Raw genomic sequence first — 14,792 nt, 5'->3', positions numbered from 1 at the left:
CACTGGGCCTGTTCATTCAACCTTGTTTTCTAATGTATCTCTGTGCTCAGGGAAATCCGTATCATTTACCAGGTGCTCTGTAGGTTTCCTAATTTCCTGCCTTTACCATTGCCTGTTCTGTTTTATACCAGAATGATTTTTTGCTCAGCTTTTTATCCTTCAGGGTGTGGTATAAATGCCATGTGGATCTGTAAAGCCTGTATTTTCTTGCTACAATTCTCCCTTTTTTGGGAACTTCATAGCAGCTGGTAGATCACTTTGTTTTATGAGACTCTGACCTGTTTGAGGACAGGGACTAGACTGTGTGTCATTCATATTTATATGTCCTGTCATGACTCGATATATTTGAACTGGCAAACCTCCCTGATCTGTTGAAGTGAGCAGTTTGGCACAGTTGTTCCCTGCCCTTACAAGTTTCAAAGCATCCGCTCTGTGACGTATCTTATATAATGTAGTGTGATGCCCTTTAGTATCTTGAACTAAGACGTGTGAAATACCTGCCTATAGAGTGTAGGGGTCATGAACATAATGTACAGGAAGTTTACAAAGGTACAAATAAGCAGAAAGAAAACCATTGATAACAAAATATTATCTCAGTAGGTGAATTGTTGATGACACTGTATTCAGGCACTTGCATCTATATTTGAATTTATTGAATGTGACAGTGACAATAGACTTAAGTCTCATAAGCAGACTTTCAAAATGATGTATGATTCTTGGCAAAGCTACAAAATAAAAAAACACTTTGATTCCTATGCATTCCAGACAACTTCAATGTATATAAAAACCATGTAAAACAAATAGAAATTATAAACATATTTTTTACCTATGTCACACAGTCAGATTTCACATTTTTTCATAAGGTCTTCATATGTTATTACCAATACTATTTGAAATACATGGGTGATAGGATGGTTTTTCATTGTGTTTGACTGTTCTGTATATTGCATGAAATCTACCTCTAGTCCACACCTGCTAAATACCAATAGCACTTTGGTTTACCAACATGTTTTCAAAATGCTCCCTAGAGAAGGAACCACTGATGTTTAAAAACATTGCTTTGTAAGATAAATAAGGGCCTCTTTACTTTATATGACAAAATCATTTGGACTGGCATTTGCCATAACTAAACATAGGAACATTGGTTAGACCAATCAACTTCTATTTTGTGATTAAAATAGAAAAAGTTTACAGGGAACATTAGGGAGGTTTTTTTTTTGGTTTTTTTTTTTTTTTTTTTTTTTTGGAAAGTGGTTCAAATGAACTTTTCAGCTTCACTCTTGAAAATCAATGGCTTATTTATAACATGCACGTTATAGTATCATAAAGCATTAATTTTTGAAAGACAAAATTAATGTAATGTATATAAAATATAAAAGCATAAATGTGTACGTCTCTATACACATAAAACAAATTTGAAGGTGTAATTAAGCAATAGATCATTTATATTTGGTAATATGTACATCTATTTGAGTTTTGAATATGTCTGGAATAGGAATTATTTTCAAAGAATTTAAGACTTGTAATATAAGGAATTAACTAGCTACTTGTAACTAGCCACTTTTCTCATTTTGCCTAACGTTAAGATAAGAATGTGCTCTTTGACACAAGGTTTTGGCATCTTTTAAATGTCCTTGGGACTAGAGATGGTTTTCAGTACTTTGAACCGCAAAGGCTGTTACTAAATGCCTGCAAAAGTAAATTAAAAGGTTTAAAAGGGACAGTCACTACCATTTGCCTAAAAGTAAACCAGAGGCATTTGAGACTTGCTTTCAAGTTAACCTTGAAAGCACATAACCCAGAGTTGATTATAGTCTGTTTTGTTGTAACATGGGTTTCTTTAATGTGAGTTAGCTCACACATTCTTGGTAAAGAGGAAAATGCAGTCAGTATAACGGGGAGATAGTATTGGTTCACAGACAGCATTCCCTACAGTGTTAATACACAAACTGAAATGGTATAGATAGGCCTTTCAATTGAAGGAAAAGGTTTGCTAATAATCTATGAGGATCTTATGAAAAATATGAAAATCTTGCAAAAGTGATTGCAAGAAATAGCTCGTTCAGTGGCTTCCAAGAACCACAGTGTTTTGCGCTGTAAAACACTTTCAGAAAGCTCAAAACTAGTTACACCTGTATTTATAAAGGAAAATGTCAAAAAGAAAAGCCTTCTCTGCAAATTATTCTTAATTTTGTTGAAACTAGTCTTGAAAGAAAACATCTTTAAAAGTTTACATGTTCAGGAGAAAGTATGAAAATAAGACTCCAAGGAGTAGACCAACTGTGATCATTGGTGCAAATATTAGTGGAGATGTAACTTTTTATTAAAATTGATGTTCTTGTTAGAACTTACAAAAATAACATAGGTCTGAGTAGTCTGTGCCCAATCTTATTTTTACCAAAAGCTGTTATTTTTAGTGGGCGATTATTTTCAGAACGTGATTTTTTTCGGGAACACCCATGTGGACGACATAGAAGCTCCTGGACCACACCCACCCACACGCATTCCCCTCTCCGTGGGCTGTAATTTACTGAATGGGCTCATTCTTGTGCTCCTTAAAATGGTTTGTCATGAATTTTACTGTGCTGTCTTGCAGATTTGATTTATAGTAGATATAAATTTTACTGGATCTTAGATTAATAAAAATGTTGAGCATTAAAGATTTGATAAATGAGTTGGTAAAATGAACTGAAAGGCATCATGGTTCATTTAATGTTGAATACTGTGATATTATAATTGGCTGTTCTAGATCAGGCATTGTTTTATGGAGATTTACTTTACAGTATTTTAAGCATTAATTTATAAATGGGTATAATAAAATAGAACTCCACTTCGGGAGACTTCATATTGTTACTTTAAGGTACCATCTGGTTGCCTTTGCCTCTTGTGGAGCCAAGGGTTGGAAAACTGACCCATGAGCCAAATCCAGCCTACTGTCCGTTCTTATAAATAAAAATTGGATTGGAACATACCCGTGCCCATTTATTTGTGTATTGTTTATACCTTTTTGTTTGTTTGTTTTTTGACGCACAGTATAGCCCGAAAAGCTGGAAGTATTTACTACCCTTTACGAAAAATGTATTGAGACTGTGCTATCCAATAGGCAGGACATTCACGATCAATTTTTTTATGATACAGTATTCCCTCACTTATCGCGGGTATTACGTTCTAGACACCCCCGCCCCCACGAAGGAGGAACCTTATATTTATTCTACACTCTTAAACCTGCATAACTTTACCAACATACGTATACAAGTACTGCAAAATCCCGCGATACAGCGAAAAATCTGCGATAAATAATTAAATATACTTTAAAAATTCTGCGATACAGTGAGGCCGCGATAAGTGAACCGTGACATAGAGGGGGAATACTGTTTTATTTTATTTTTACCATTATCATAGCTAAAATTTTTAATAATGAATATAATGAAATACCTAAGTCATTTAAAACATAATTTTTAATAAGGACATATTAGCCCTGGCCAATTGCTCAGTTGGTTAGACCATCGTCCCAAAAACCAAAGGCCACTTCTTTATATTTTAAAATATAGTTAACCGGTCCACAGGATATTTCACTTATCATAGTTTCAGAAAAGGTAGAATCAGATCAGTGTGGGCATAATTGGGTTTTAGCCACTTCTGTGAGCCTCAGTTTCTAAGGTGATTGGATATTGTTTACTTTTTTTGGTATTCTGATATTGAGAGTTTACCTGCTAAATTCTTTAGTTCATTGAAGATGCTAGTAAGAACATGAAAAAAGCAGAAGTAGCTTTCGGTGGATGTAAAGTTAGATGTGTTTTCAGACCAGAGCACTGATTATTTGGGTTAACGAGAGGCGGACTGCTGCCTCTACAGCGGAGTCACTGTTAGGTTGATGCTGGTCAGCTTCTGTTGACAAAGACAATGAACATTACTGTTATTTTTGAGATTTGCTAGGTGCATTGTGACTTTGTAAGCATTGACATTTGACATTAATACAAAGCTGGCTAGCTTTAGATGAACTTTTTAAAATTATAATAAAAATATGTTAAGGAATATTTTAAATTTTATAATTGAAGTGGAAATTGTGATTTTAAATTAAATTGATCTATAGCAAACTTTATGAAAAACCATCCCTGGCTGGTGTGGCTCAGTGGACTGAGTGCCAGCCTGTGAACCGAAAGGTCGCTGGTTTGATTCCTGGTCAGGGCACAGGCCTGGGTTGTGGGCCAGGTCCCAGGTTCGGGGTGTGAGAGAGGCAGCCGATCGATGTTTCTCACTCTCTTTCTCTTTCCCTTTCCCTCTCTCTCAAAAAATAAAATCTTTAAAAATTTTAAAAAGGACGTGAAGGACCTGAATAATTTATAAATACTGTTCCATAGATATTATGTTGTATACTCTGAAAACAAAACATTATATCTTTCTTTAAAAAAAAAAAAGCTATTAATGATTTGAAAACTTTCTCAATTTCTTTAAAAAAATAAAAAGTAGAACTCTGAGGTTTGTTACTAGAAATGTAATAAAAACAAAAGCAATTTCTAGAAATTAAATGTCTAATAAGAAACTCATGGGACAAAGCAAAATTTCAATTTACAGTGGAGTAATATCTAGAAAAAGTAAAAACTAAATCATGATGTATAAAAACTTTACAGGGTTCAGTTTGGCTACACCCAGAGAACATACATACCTTGAGAAAAAAGAATTCATTACTTAAGACTAAGACACTTGAAAGACTAAACTAGAGCTTTTTAGTAGTTGATGTGTTACTGTTTTTCATAGATTAGAATCCTAAGAGTGGAAATGATTTTATGGATCTAAGAAATATCTCTTTTCATTGAGGAGCTAATTTCATACCTCCTTTCAGAAATCCAGTATTGAATTCTTCTTGAAAAAATGAAAAAAGTAGATACTCAGATGAGAAGCCTTAGATCTTAATCTTTTTGAAGAAACAATGGAACTTGTATATGTTAAAAACAAGAATTGTATGGTATCTTTACATATTCAATTAGAATTTTTGTGTGAGGTTGTCAGTGACTGGTTTCTGAGCTACTTTGAGATCTCTTTAGAATGAAAGCTTTACCAAATTTTTTTAAACGAAATAAACAGTTTTGGTATTTATGAAACTTTGTTATTCTCATTAGAATATGCTCTTTATGTTATTTACATGGATGTGGGCTGTGAATTACATAAATTGCATCTGTTACATTAATATCTCACCTCTGTAACACCAGCTTTTCTTAATATATATTAATGCATGCTTCCTTTGCTTTTATAAATCTCATGTAACTATTGCCAGAATTAAAAAATCTGTAACAACTGAAAACACTATGTCCTTCAAACTTGCTCTTAGAACAATGCTGACGCAAGGATTTGATTTATTATCAGTGCGGGGTGGGGCACAAGTAGCTTTACAGTTGTTTGTATGGAAAAAAGGACAATGATTTAACATGAGAATAAATGTTTTGAATACTCACAACTGTAAACCTTCTTTTGCCCCATCCTGTACAACCCAACCATGTATCAATGATGGAATCTTTTGAATGTATTTGGAATATTTCGTTGTAAATTTCTATTTCTTTCTAGGACTTGGTTTTGGGTTTACTTCCTATTGATTAGTGCTTTAAATTCTTAGAAACTGTCAGTATTGATTTCATGTAAGTTTATTTACTCTTTAGTGCTTCTAATGATTTTCTGTGTAAAATCAGCTTGAGAATTGATTTCTCCTACTTCTGCATTTACTGTTCTAATCTGTACAAAGTGGACATCAGTGTCGTTGTAGGGACCACAAGTTGCCATTTTTATAAACCTTTTGAGCTATTATAGTCACATTGTCTATTAAAAGTAGTATTTAGATGTAAAAATCACATTTGCTTTTTGCAAAAATTGAACTTATTTGAATGTCTACAATAAAGTTGCTGAAAAATTTATTATTGGCTAAACAATTACAATATTGCTATGAAATTGTGACAACTGGTAATAAAACAACGCCTGGGTATATTCAGGGAGTTGGTTCTAACAGGCACTTTCTTTTGCCAGATTATTTGATAGAATAATAATTTAATAATAGAAATATTTTGGGAAAGGGTAGGGTCAATAATGAAGAATTGGGAGGATTTTTTTTTTTTTTTTTAATGAAAAATTTCACTTTCAGTATTGTATTTGCATCTCATTTTCCTGATAGATTTCTGTTTTGATTTTCTGCTGACAGGTCACATTTAGGGCAGGCAAAACCTAAGGCATATAGCCCTCCTGAGAGTAGGAAATCTAATTCTAAGGCACCCAAAGTGCAGTCTAATACTACTGAGCTGTCAAGGGGACACCTTTCTAAAAGGTAAATCTTCACATTGCTTATACATTTACAAGGCAGAGTTATTTTCATATGAATCATTGCATAATATTAAAACTTACCAGTATCCCACAATGTTATGATACGTTTTCATTGTTCTCCGAGTGTAACTTTTGCAATAATAGATAGTTCATTAACTTTGCAGTGATGCTGATGGAATGTGCCCTAGACAGTGCATTTATTTTCTTGCTTAGATAGTTATGAGGTTCTCCCTTTTTCTTAATAAATCATTCTAGGCTTCTGAAATGCCATTTTGCCATTTTCCTTGGTTTTTAGTTGCCAGAGCCCTAGGTCAGTGCTTTTTAAGATCTAATTGATAGGAATCTTTGGAAAGGAATGTAACTAAAGACTTAATGACACTAAAATACAAAAATGTCTAACCTTCACTTTGAAAGTATATAATTTAATGCTTGTTTATTTTAAGCTTGAAGTTGTGTTTGCAAACAGCATCACCATCTAATTTCAATTGGTTCTGAAAAAGCATTGTTTTTCTTGTAATCTTCGTTCTTGTTTTGTGATCAGCTGTCTTAGTGTCAGTAACCTTTGGGTCAAAGAATAAGCCCGATCTTTGGGCTAAAGAACCAACCTGGTCCTTCAATACTTTTTACAATTCAAAGTCACACTCGCTTAAAAAATTTTTTTTCAATTTTGAACCATTCCAAAAACTATGTTTATTATTGGACTTATCAGGAAAACTTTTATATATATGTATTTTTTAAGCATTAGTTCCACAGATTTGAGAAGTTAATATTACATAGCAGGTTTAATGATGGCAGGCTGATATTAACGCTTTTCTTATCTAACCTCTTAGAAGCTGCAGTTCATCATCTGCTGTCATAGTTCCACAACCAGAGGACCCAGAGAGAGCCAATACTTCAGAAAGGCAGAAAACGGGGCAGGTGCCTAAGAAAGACAATTCTCGAGGAGTGAAACGCAGTGCTAGTCCCGACTCCAACAGGACCAATTCTCCTAGCTCTGCAAAAAAACCCAAAGCACTTCAGCATACTGAATCTCCCGCAGAAACAAATAAGCCGCACAGTAAGTCGAAGAAGAGACACTTAGACCAGGAGCAGGAACTGAAGCCCACACAGTCGCCATCCACGAGCAAGGCCCATACCAGAAAGAGTGGGGCCGCTGGTAGTTCCCGGAGTCAGAAAAGAAAGAGGACGGAGAGTTCTTGTGTAAAGAGCGGTTCTGTGTCTGAGTCAGCTGGTGCCGAAGAGAGACCTGCAAAACCTACCAAGCTGGCTTCAAAATCAGCCGCCTCAGCCAAAGCTGGGTGTAGCACCATCACTGATTCTTCTTCTGCTGCCTCCACCTCCTCCTCGTCGTCTGCTGTAGCGTCCGCCTCCACCACTGTTCCTCCAGGTGCCAGGGTAAAGCAAGGAAAGGACCAGAGCAAGGCCAGGCGTTCCCGTTCGGCGTCCAGCCCCAGTCCCAGACGAAGTAGCAGGGAGAAGGAACAGAGTAAAACTGGTGGCTCTTCAAAATTTGATTGGGCTGCTCGTTTCAGCCCTAAAGTTAGCCTTCCTAAAACAAAACTGTCTCTTCCAGGGTCTTCTAAGTCAGAGACATCAAAACCTGGACCTTCTGGATTACAGGCCAAATTAGCAAGTAAGTTCCCGGAAAGATCCGCTTTTTTTTTTTTTTTTTTTTTTTTTTAATAAAATTCCTCTTGGTTTGTCAAAGTGATCATGCTTTCGAGGTGAGGTAGTCAGGTTTGGTTTTATTTGTTTTCAGTTTGAGGCAGCCTTAGATTTATTACTGTACCTTTATACAGTAGCACATAATAATTAATACCACATTTGGCTTATGGACACAAATAAGGAATGCTGACTTCTTAGCAATAAACCATCATGTTTTAGTGTCTGTATTTTCCTTTATCTTTGCAGCATCTGCTACTTGTTTCCTCATACCAGGTTTGAGACATCAAGTTGGATTTTCTTCTATAACCAAATACAGAATTATTCTAGTTAGAAGCTACTCTCGACCAGGATTAGAGGTCAAATGTGGGTTTTTGTTGTTTTGGTATTGTATATTCTTGATGTACGGGAATACTCAGTTATTAGAATAACTGTATTCCCATTTAATTAAACCTTATTCACATGTATTATAGTATTTTATGGTCTTTAAGCAGTTTAGTCTAAAGATAGACATGCTACTTACGTTTCGGCGCTGAGGCTCTGGGTCCTAGGTAAATGGAGAGAATATTGCCCTCTTGAAACTTACAGTGGAGTAGAAAGCGCTGATGTTTGAGAATGGTATATTGAAGTAAAGGTCACACCAGATGGGAGAAAGGGATCCTCATGTACAGCCTTCCTCTTTTTTCCCAGAAGCCTTTAGGAGGTCGGTGTGCGTTTCATGAGACGCGTTGAACATCTTCAGTCACGCAGTTACTAACATGCCGAAGTGCTTTTTCTTTTTACTATTTTGAGAAATCTAAAGAGAACAGATAGAATAACACAGTGCTTATCTACAATTTTTAAACATTTAATTTTTGTAATATTTAACTGGAAGCTGGATTTTGACCATCTTTTCTCCTTTTGAGCCCTCATAAAAACTTTCAGATCCACATTTTGACAGGGTTACAACTTTTCCTTGGCTGTTAGGAAACTTAGTGTGTAGCAGTGCTTTTCTCAAAGTGTAGTTGACACTGCACCAGCCTAGCCTGCTGTTGAATTGTAGCGAAAAGTTAGCTCTCTAGTTGGAACCTGCAGTCTGTAACTACTCTCAGTTGATCCATTATTAGCTAACTTTTACACTAAATAAAATTTTGTGTTTCACCTTATCATAGGGCTGTTGGGACAGTAACATCTTTTACTCTCAGATTGTAGAATTTTGTGCTTTTTGGTGTTTTAAATATGTAGTGCAGCTGTATAAAACCTTTTGAATTTGAAGGTACAGGCTTTGGATGAAGATCAAGATTGGCACCTTGAAGTCAGAAGGAAGCAGAAAGCCGGTTAGAAAGTGGGAGCAGCTGTCCATTGAGCCTGCCAAGGTTTTTTTGGACAGTTACAGATAGACCTGTCTTTGCTTTTATACCTTTTCCCCTCTCTGCTTTTAAGTGAAGTAGAAGCGTGTATGCATCCGTGTTAGCACGTGTGTGCGGACGCGTCCATGTCCCTGTGCGTGTGTCACCCCTGCCGCAGCTGTGCGGTCTCCGCAGGCACCAGGCCAGCCCGAGCTGGCAGCACGGGGCGTGGGGCCGCGCCTCGCCCTTCTGCCCCCTCGTCCGCCTCACCTGCAGAGCTCGCCTTTCCAGCTCCCTCCTCGGAGGGCCAGGCCCGGTGAGAGGGCAGCCTGTTCCTGGCCGCCGCTTCCTCCGCTCTTCTCCGGGACCTGCTCTCTCTTCATTTAGCGAGAACTCGCTTACGTGATGTTTAAAAGGAAGCGCGACACTGCCAGCGGCCAGCAGTGGGTTTTCCTTGATTGTGAAGTTGCTTTCGATCAGGAGGCAGAGAGTGTTGCCGCCGTCACAACACCAGTCTAGATGGCGTCTTAGCGTCACTGCACCCAGGTCGCGAGCTGACTCAGCAGTTTAAAGGCCGTGTGTGTGCTGTGGTCACGAATAAAGCTTTTGCATTTTCACTGCCACTGTTCTATTTTTAAGCTCTAATTATAGTCTGAAGTTGTTGAAATAAGAGAAGGGAACCAGTATTTGTTTAGTATCTAATAAGTGCCAGGTATCTTACGTATGTGGTCATGATTAATTTAAAAACATGGTGCTTGGGGATAGTTATTAAGAAAACTTAGGCCTGAGTTACTAAATCTTACAAGTGGCCGTTGGGGTGGAAGGTGGAGGGATGTGTGATTTTGAAGCTGTTATTTCTTTGCTGTGCCACTTACTTTTTACTCTCGTTTGTTCTCTGTGTTGTACTGTTGCCAGCGTCTTTGATTCACTGAGAGATGTTAAGACCCCAGAGGAGACAAGATTTTGTCTGATTTTTCTTTACTGGTATTGATTCATCTTTAGGGACGAATATTGGGTGAACCAGGGACTCGTATCATTCCATTCACTGCATCTTCGCATCTTTTCAAATAAGTGAAAAACATCCCTATACAAAATAATAGGAAATATTCAGTGTGCTTGCAGGTACCTGACAACTTGTAAATACTTTACATGAATCATCTCACTTACCCCTCATCCACCCTGTATGGCAGGTACTATCATTCCTATCTTACAGGTGAGGAAAGTCAGGGTCACTGGTCAGGTTATCTATCCAAGGTCGCAGAACCGGAAAGTGATTGAGCCAAGCCTTAAACCCCAGGTCATCAGAATAGGATCAGTGAATGGAATAGATTAGGTGAGCTAAGTCTAGGGAGTTCTCCTGAACTCAGGTGGGTAGGGTGAATTTTAGGCATGATGTAATGTGTCACTTCAGGGAAGTTTATAAACTGTAAGAAGCAGTACTGCAAGAGAATTGGCGGTACTTGGTCATTTTATTTAAGAATATAGGGGCAAAGTGTGGTATCTTAGGGGAATGAATCTCTAGGTTTGAAGTAATGGTATTTTGGGGAGAGAGAACTCTTAATACAGAGCTAAAAATCCTGGATTGAAACCCTAGTTCTGCCATTTTATCACCTGGTGACTCTGGGAAAATTTGTAACCTTTTCATTGTAAAATCGGCATAATAGTTATTTGAGGAATAAATAAATATGTGAGGAGACTTAGCATAGTGCTTAGTGTATAAGCTGCATCATTAAATTTAGGGTGCAAGCTGAATTTCAGTATCTTAAGAGAGAACATTCAGAGCTGTGTTGTGAGAATGAAGGATTTTTAAATGCTAGCCGTTTATCAGTGTAAAATGTCTCTATCCTTATACTTAGAATATCCTGATTTGAAGTTCTGTTACCTCATAGTTTTGTGAGTTTGGGCAAATCATTGACAACCTAATCCCTGATCTTATTTGCAAAATGGTAATATACATTCTGCGAAGCATAAATAAAAGAATGTATGTGAAAAGTTTTGTAAGATTAAAGTATAAACACTAATGAATAGTGCATTGAAAATTGTTGCCATGTATTTGAAGGGCTTTTGTATGCATCCAGGATTGTTTTTTAAAATATTAACTCAGGGCACAGAATTAGATTCAGTGGTTAGAAGTTGAGAGAGAGGTTTTTTTTGTTTTTTTTTTTAAAGAATTTTAGAGAGAGGGCAATAAGAGGGAGAGAGAAAGGGAGAAACATCGATACCCGAGAGAAGCAATCGCTTGCCTCTAGCATGCTCCCAACTGATAACCTGGCCTGCGACCCAGGCATGTGCTCTGACGGGAGTTGAACCAGCGACGACCTTTCTGCTTGCCGGCTGGTGCTCAGTCCACTGAGCCAAACCAGCCAGGGCCAGATTTCTGATTAGTATATCTCAGGGAGAAATAGCATCTGTAAATTACCTGACAAGTAGAATGGACCTGCACTTCGTGATATAGAAAGCAACCCAAATTGGGTAGATTGTTTTCTACAACTTTTAAGAATTTGTGAACCTGTTAAATTAGAATTTGATAAATTTCCCCAGGTAAATTTCATTCTAAAATATGATTGGTCAGTAAAGCTTTATGGTATAGCAGATTTTTTCCAAATTGTAAGAATAACAATACTTATAAGATGCCTTGGAAACCCATTTCCCTGTGGTCAGATATCACTCAAGGAGATTCAGGTTATGCATTAGCATAAGAAAGTGTGAGAAATCTAACAGTAACTTCTGCTTAACTCAGTATTTTATAAATTCGATCACTTATATTACCTTGGGGGGAGAGCAGTGGTCTGTGGAACACACTTTGGGGAAGGTATAATACATTTACTCAAGATACTTACGTAGGAAGACCTTTCCCAGTGTGCCGTTTCAGCAACATTAATAGGCTGGTGAACCCCCTCTTGGGGAGGAGCTAGGGCTGGCGGGAGAACTAGCGAGACAGCTACTTTTGTGATGGGCTTCCTGAAGCCTGTGGGTTGCCAGCTGCAGCCGATCAAAATAACTTTGGGACAAAGGTCATCCGGTATCAATTGGTAGAAGTATTGAGGTAATAGCCCAGAAAGGATAGTGATGTGACCATTTTTTAATGTGCATTAGGAAATTATTCTTGTTATGTGTTGTTTAACATAAGCAGACATTCTTAAAAACTTAACATAGCATAAATGTAAAACCAATGGGGCAATGTAATGATACAAATGATTTTTAGAAATGTTTTATAATGTTTTAAATATACTATTTAACAATATTTTCATAATTCTCCTGGCTTCAGAATATGTTTTGCTAATCTGTTTTCTTTTTAAGTAAAGCTAATTTTGAAATAATTTGACTTGCAAAGTGTTATGTCTGAATAGTAGAAGGTGATGATGGATGGCATAGAAATATAAGAAACAGTTTGTGATCAAAATTGGGGTAATTATGGAGGTTTTTTTTTTTTTACAGAAAAATTTAAAGGTATTATATTTCCAATCTGATGTGTTTATTTGTAGATCTAGTTTCTCTCCATTATTTAAAGTGAATATCATGTGCACATTATTAATAACATAGCAGTAGTTACCAGCTTATTTCCAGCTTGAATTTCAAACTCTTCTGGTGACTTGCATGCAGCCTGTGGCCATTATTAATTATTAGGACAAGATAAGAACCAGGCAGATGCCAAATTCTGGAAAGGTAATTTCTCCTTGGCCTGTTCATTATGAAATCTCTGCCTTGCACAGGGAGACTCTCGCAGGCTCTCGCCTGGAGATGAAGGCCGCACTGCTGGAGTTCTGGGGGCCGAGTCAGGGAAGAGACCAGGGGAGGGGCCGTGGGCCGTTTCTTGCGCTGTTTGTACTGCTCCCTCCGTCACTTGTGGTGTGGTGCGCCTTCCTGAGGGACAAAGGTCTTGGGCTTTGCTCCCCCGGGAGAAGGACAGTTACACAGCTGTGCAGCTGTGCAAGAGAGGAGGGGCCTGGGGACCTGACTGCTTCCTGCACAGCCTGTGACCCAGCCCCCAGTGTTAGCTACAAAGTCTGTCCAGAGGCCCCGGGCACCATCAGTCCCTGAGCCTTTGTGAGGCCCTGAGTGTCCTTCTACTCGGTAGTTTGTCTCAGTTTTCCGCCTGCAGGTCTCTGGGCTTCCCAGAGCATTTACACTGGAATTTCTGGTTTTCATCTTCAAAAATTACGTTGTGATGGTGGTCTCTTCCCATCCGGGTAGATTTATGCTTCAGATTCTTTTAATGCTGTTTTAGTGGAGTTTTGTGAGAGGACAGAAGTGAATGCTTATGTTCAGTCTTGTGTCTTTACGCAGAAGGCAGGCACTCTTCTGTGTACATACACATACTTTTTCAGAAGTAGCTTGTTCTTTGTGACAGTAGGCATTGGTTTTTATGGCTCTGTTATAAGCCAGGCTCTATACTAGACACTTTAAGTTTCATCCTCATGGTGATAGAATTCAGTGGTATCCATGTTCTGGATATGAAGAAACCAAAGTGCTTTATCTGCCTAAGTTTTTATTAATAGATGTTTTTCCTTTAAAAAAACAACTAAAAGTTATATCATTTTTAATGGTTATGCATGGATGTACCTTAATTTATCCCATTCCCAACTAATGGGCATTTATATTCTTCTAAATTTTTAAATTGACCATAGCTTTGTAATATACATCATCATTTCCTTGTTTGGTCAGTGTTTATAAATATTTTTGTATATTTTAAGTTGCCCCTAGAAATACAGTATTCCTTCACTTACCGTGGGTATTATATTCTAGACCCTCTCGAGATAGGTGAAAATCCACGAAGTAGAAACCTTACATTTATTTTAGTATTTATATTTTAAGGCTTTATAAACCCTTCCCACACACTTATAAACCATTCCCAGTCCCTCCTTAACCTTTCCCACTCCCTTATTAACCTTTTCCACACTTTTATAAGCACTACTTATGTTCTTAAACATATTCTACACTCTTAAACCTATGTAACTTTAACAACATACGTACACAGTACTGTAAAATCCCGTGATATAGCGAAAAGTCCATGATATATAATTAAATATATTAAAAAATCCCACGATACAGTGGGGCCGCGATAAGTGAATCGCGATATAGAGAGGGACTGCTCTACATGAATTCACATTCCCAATAGCAGTGTAAAAATGTTAATTTATTCATATTCTCATTAACACTGTGTTCCTACAGTTTTTATCATCATACTGATGTTTATTTAGCCATTTCTTATTATTAGAGATTTAGCTCTTTTCCAGTTTCTAATTTTCAAAAATAATAATGATTAGGTGAATGTTTTTGCACATTTTCTTTTTTAAGTATATTTTATTGATTATGCTATCAGTGTTGTCTCATTTTTTTCCCCTCTGTCCCCCTCCACTCAGTATCCCCGCTTTCCTCCAGCAATCCCCCCCCCTTAGTTCATGTCTGTGCGTTGTACATATAAGTCCTCTGGCTTCTCCATTTCCTTTACTGTTCTTAACATCCTCCTGTCTATTTTGTACCTGCCAATTACAC

At 37.4% G+C, this 14,792-nt stretch overlaps 1 protein-coding gene across 1 annotated transcript in view; it reads left to right on the top strand.

The window, feature by feature from the left end:
* The window catches only part of TRIP12 (thyroid hormone receptor interactor 12), a 125,042-nt gene that overhangs the window by 38,285 nt on the left and 71,965 nt on the right, over positions 1 to 14,792 (top strand). Inside the window, exons 3-5 of the mRNA XM_090284905.1 lie at positions 6,188 to 6,310; positions 7,137 to 7,792; positions 7,880 to 7,939. Coding sequence (XP_090141031.1) covers positions 6,188 to 6,310; positions 7,137 to 7,792; positions 7,880 to 7,939 — 839 coding nt within the window. The remainder of the gene's footprint in view (positions 1 to 6,187; positions 6,311 to 7,136; positions 7,793 to 7,879; positions 7,940 to 14,792) is intronic.

Source organism: Furipterus horrens, unplaced genomic scaffold (assembly GCF_987537825.1).
Source record: "Furipterus horrens unplaced genomic scaffold, mFurHor1.1.pri manual_scaffold_1, whole genome shotgun sequence".
NCBI lineage: Eukaryota > Metazoa > Chordata > Mammalia > Chiroptera > Furipteridae > Furipterus > Furipterus horrens.
The sequence above is the reverse complement of the archived record's forward strand: the minus strand, read 5'-3'. Positions and strand labels throughout refer to the sequence as shown.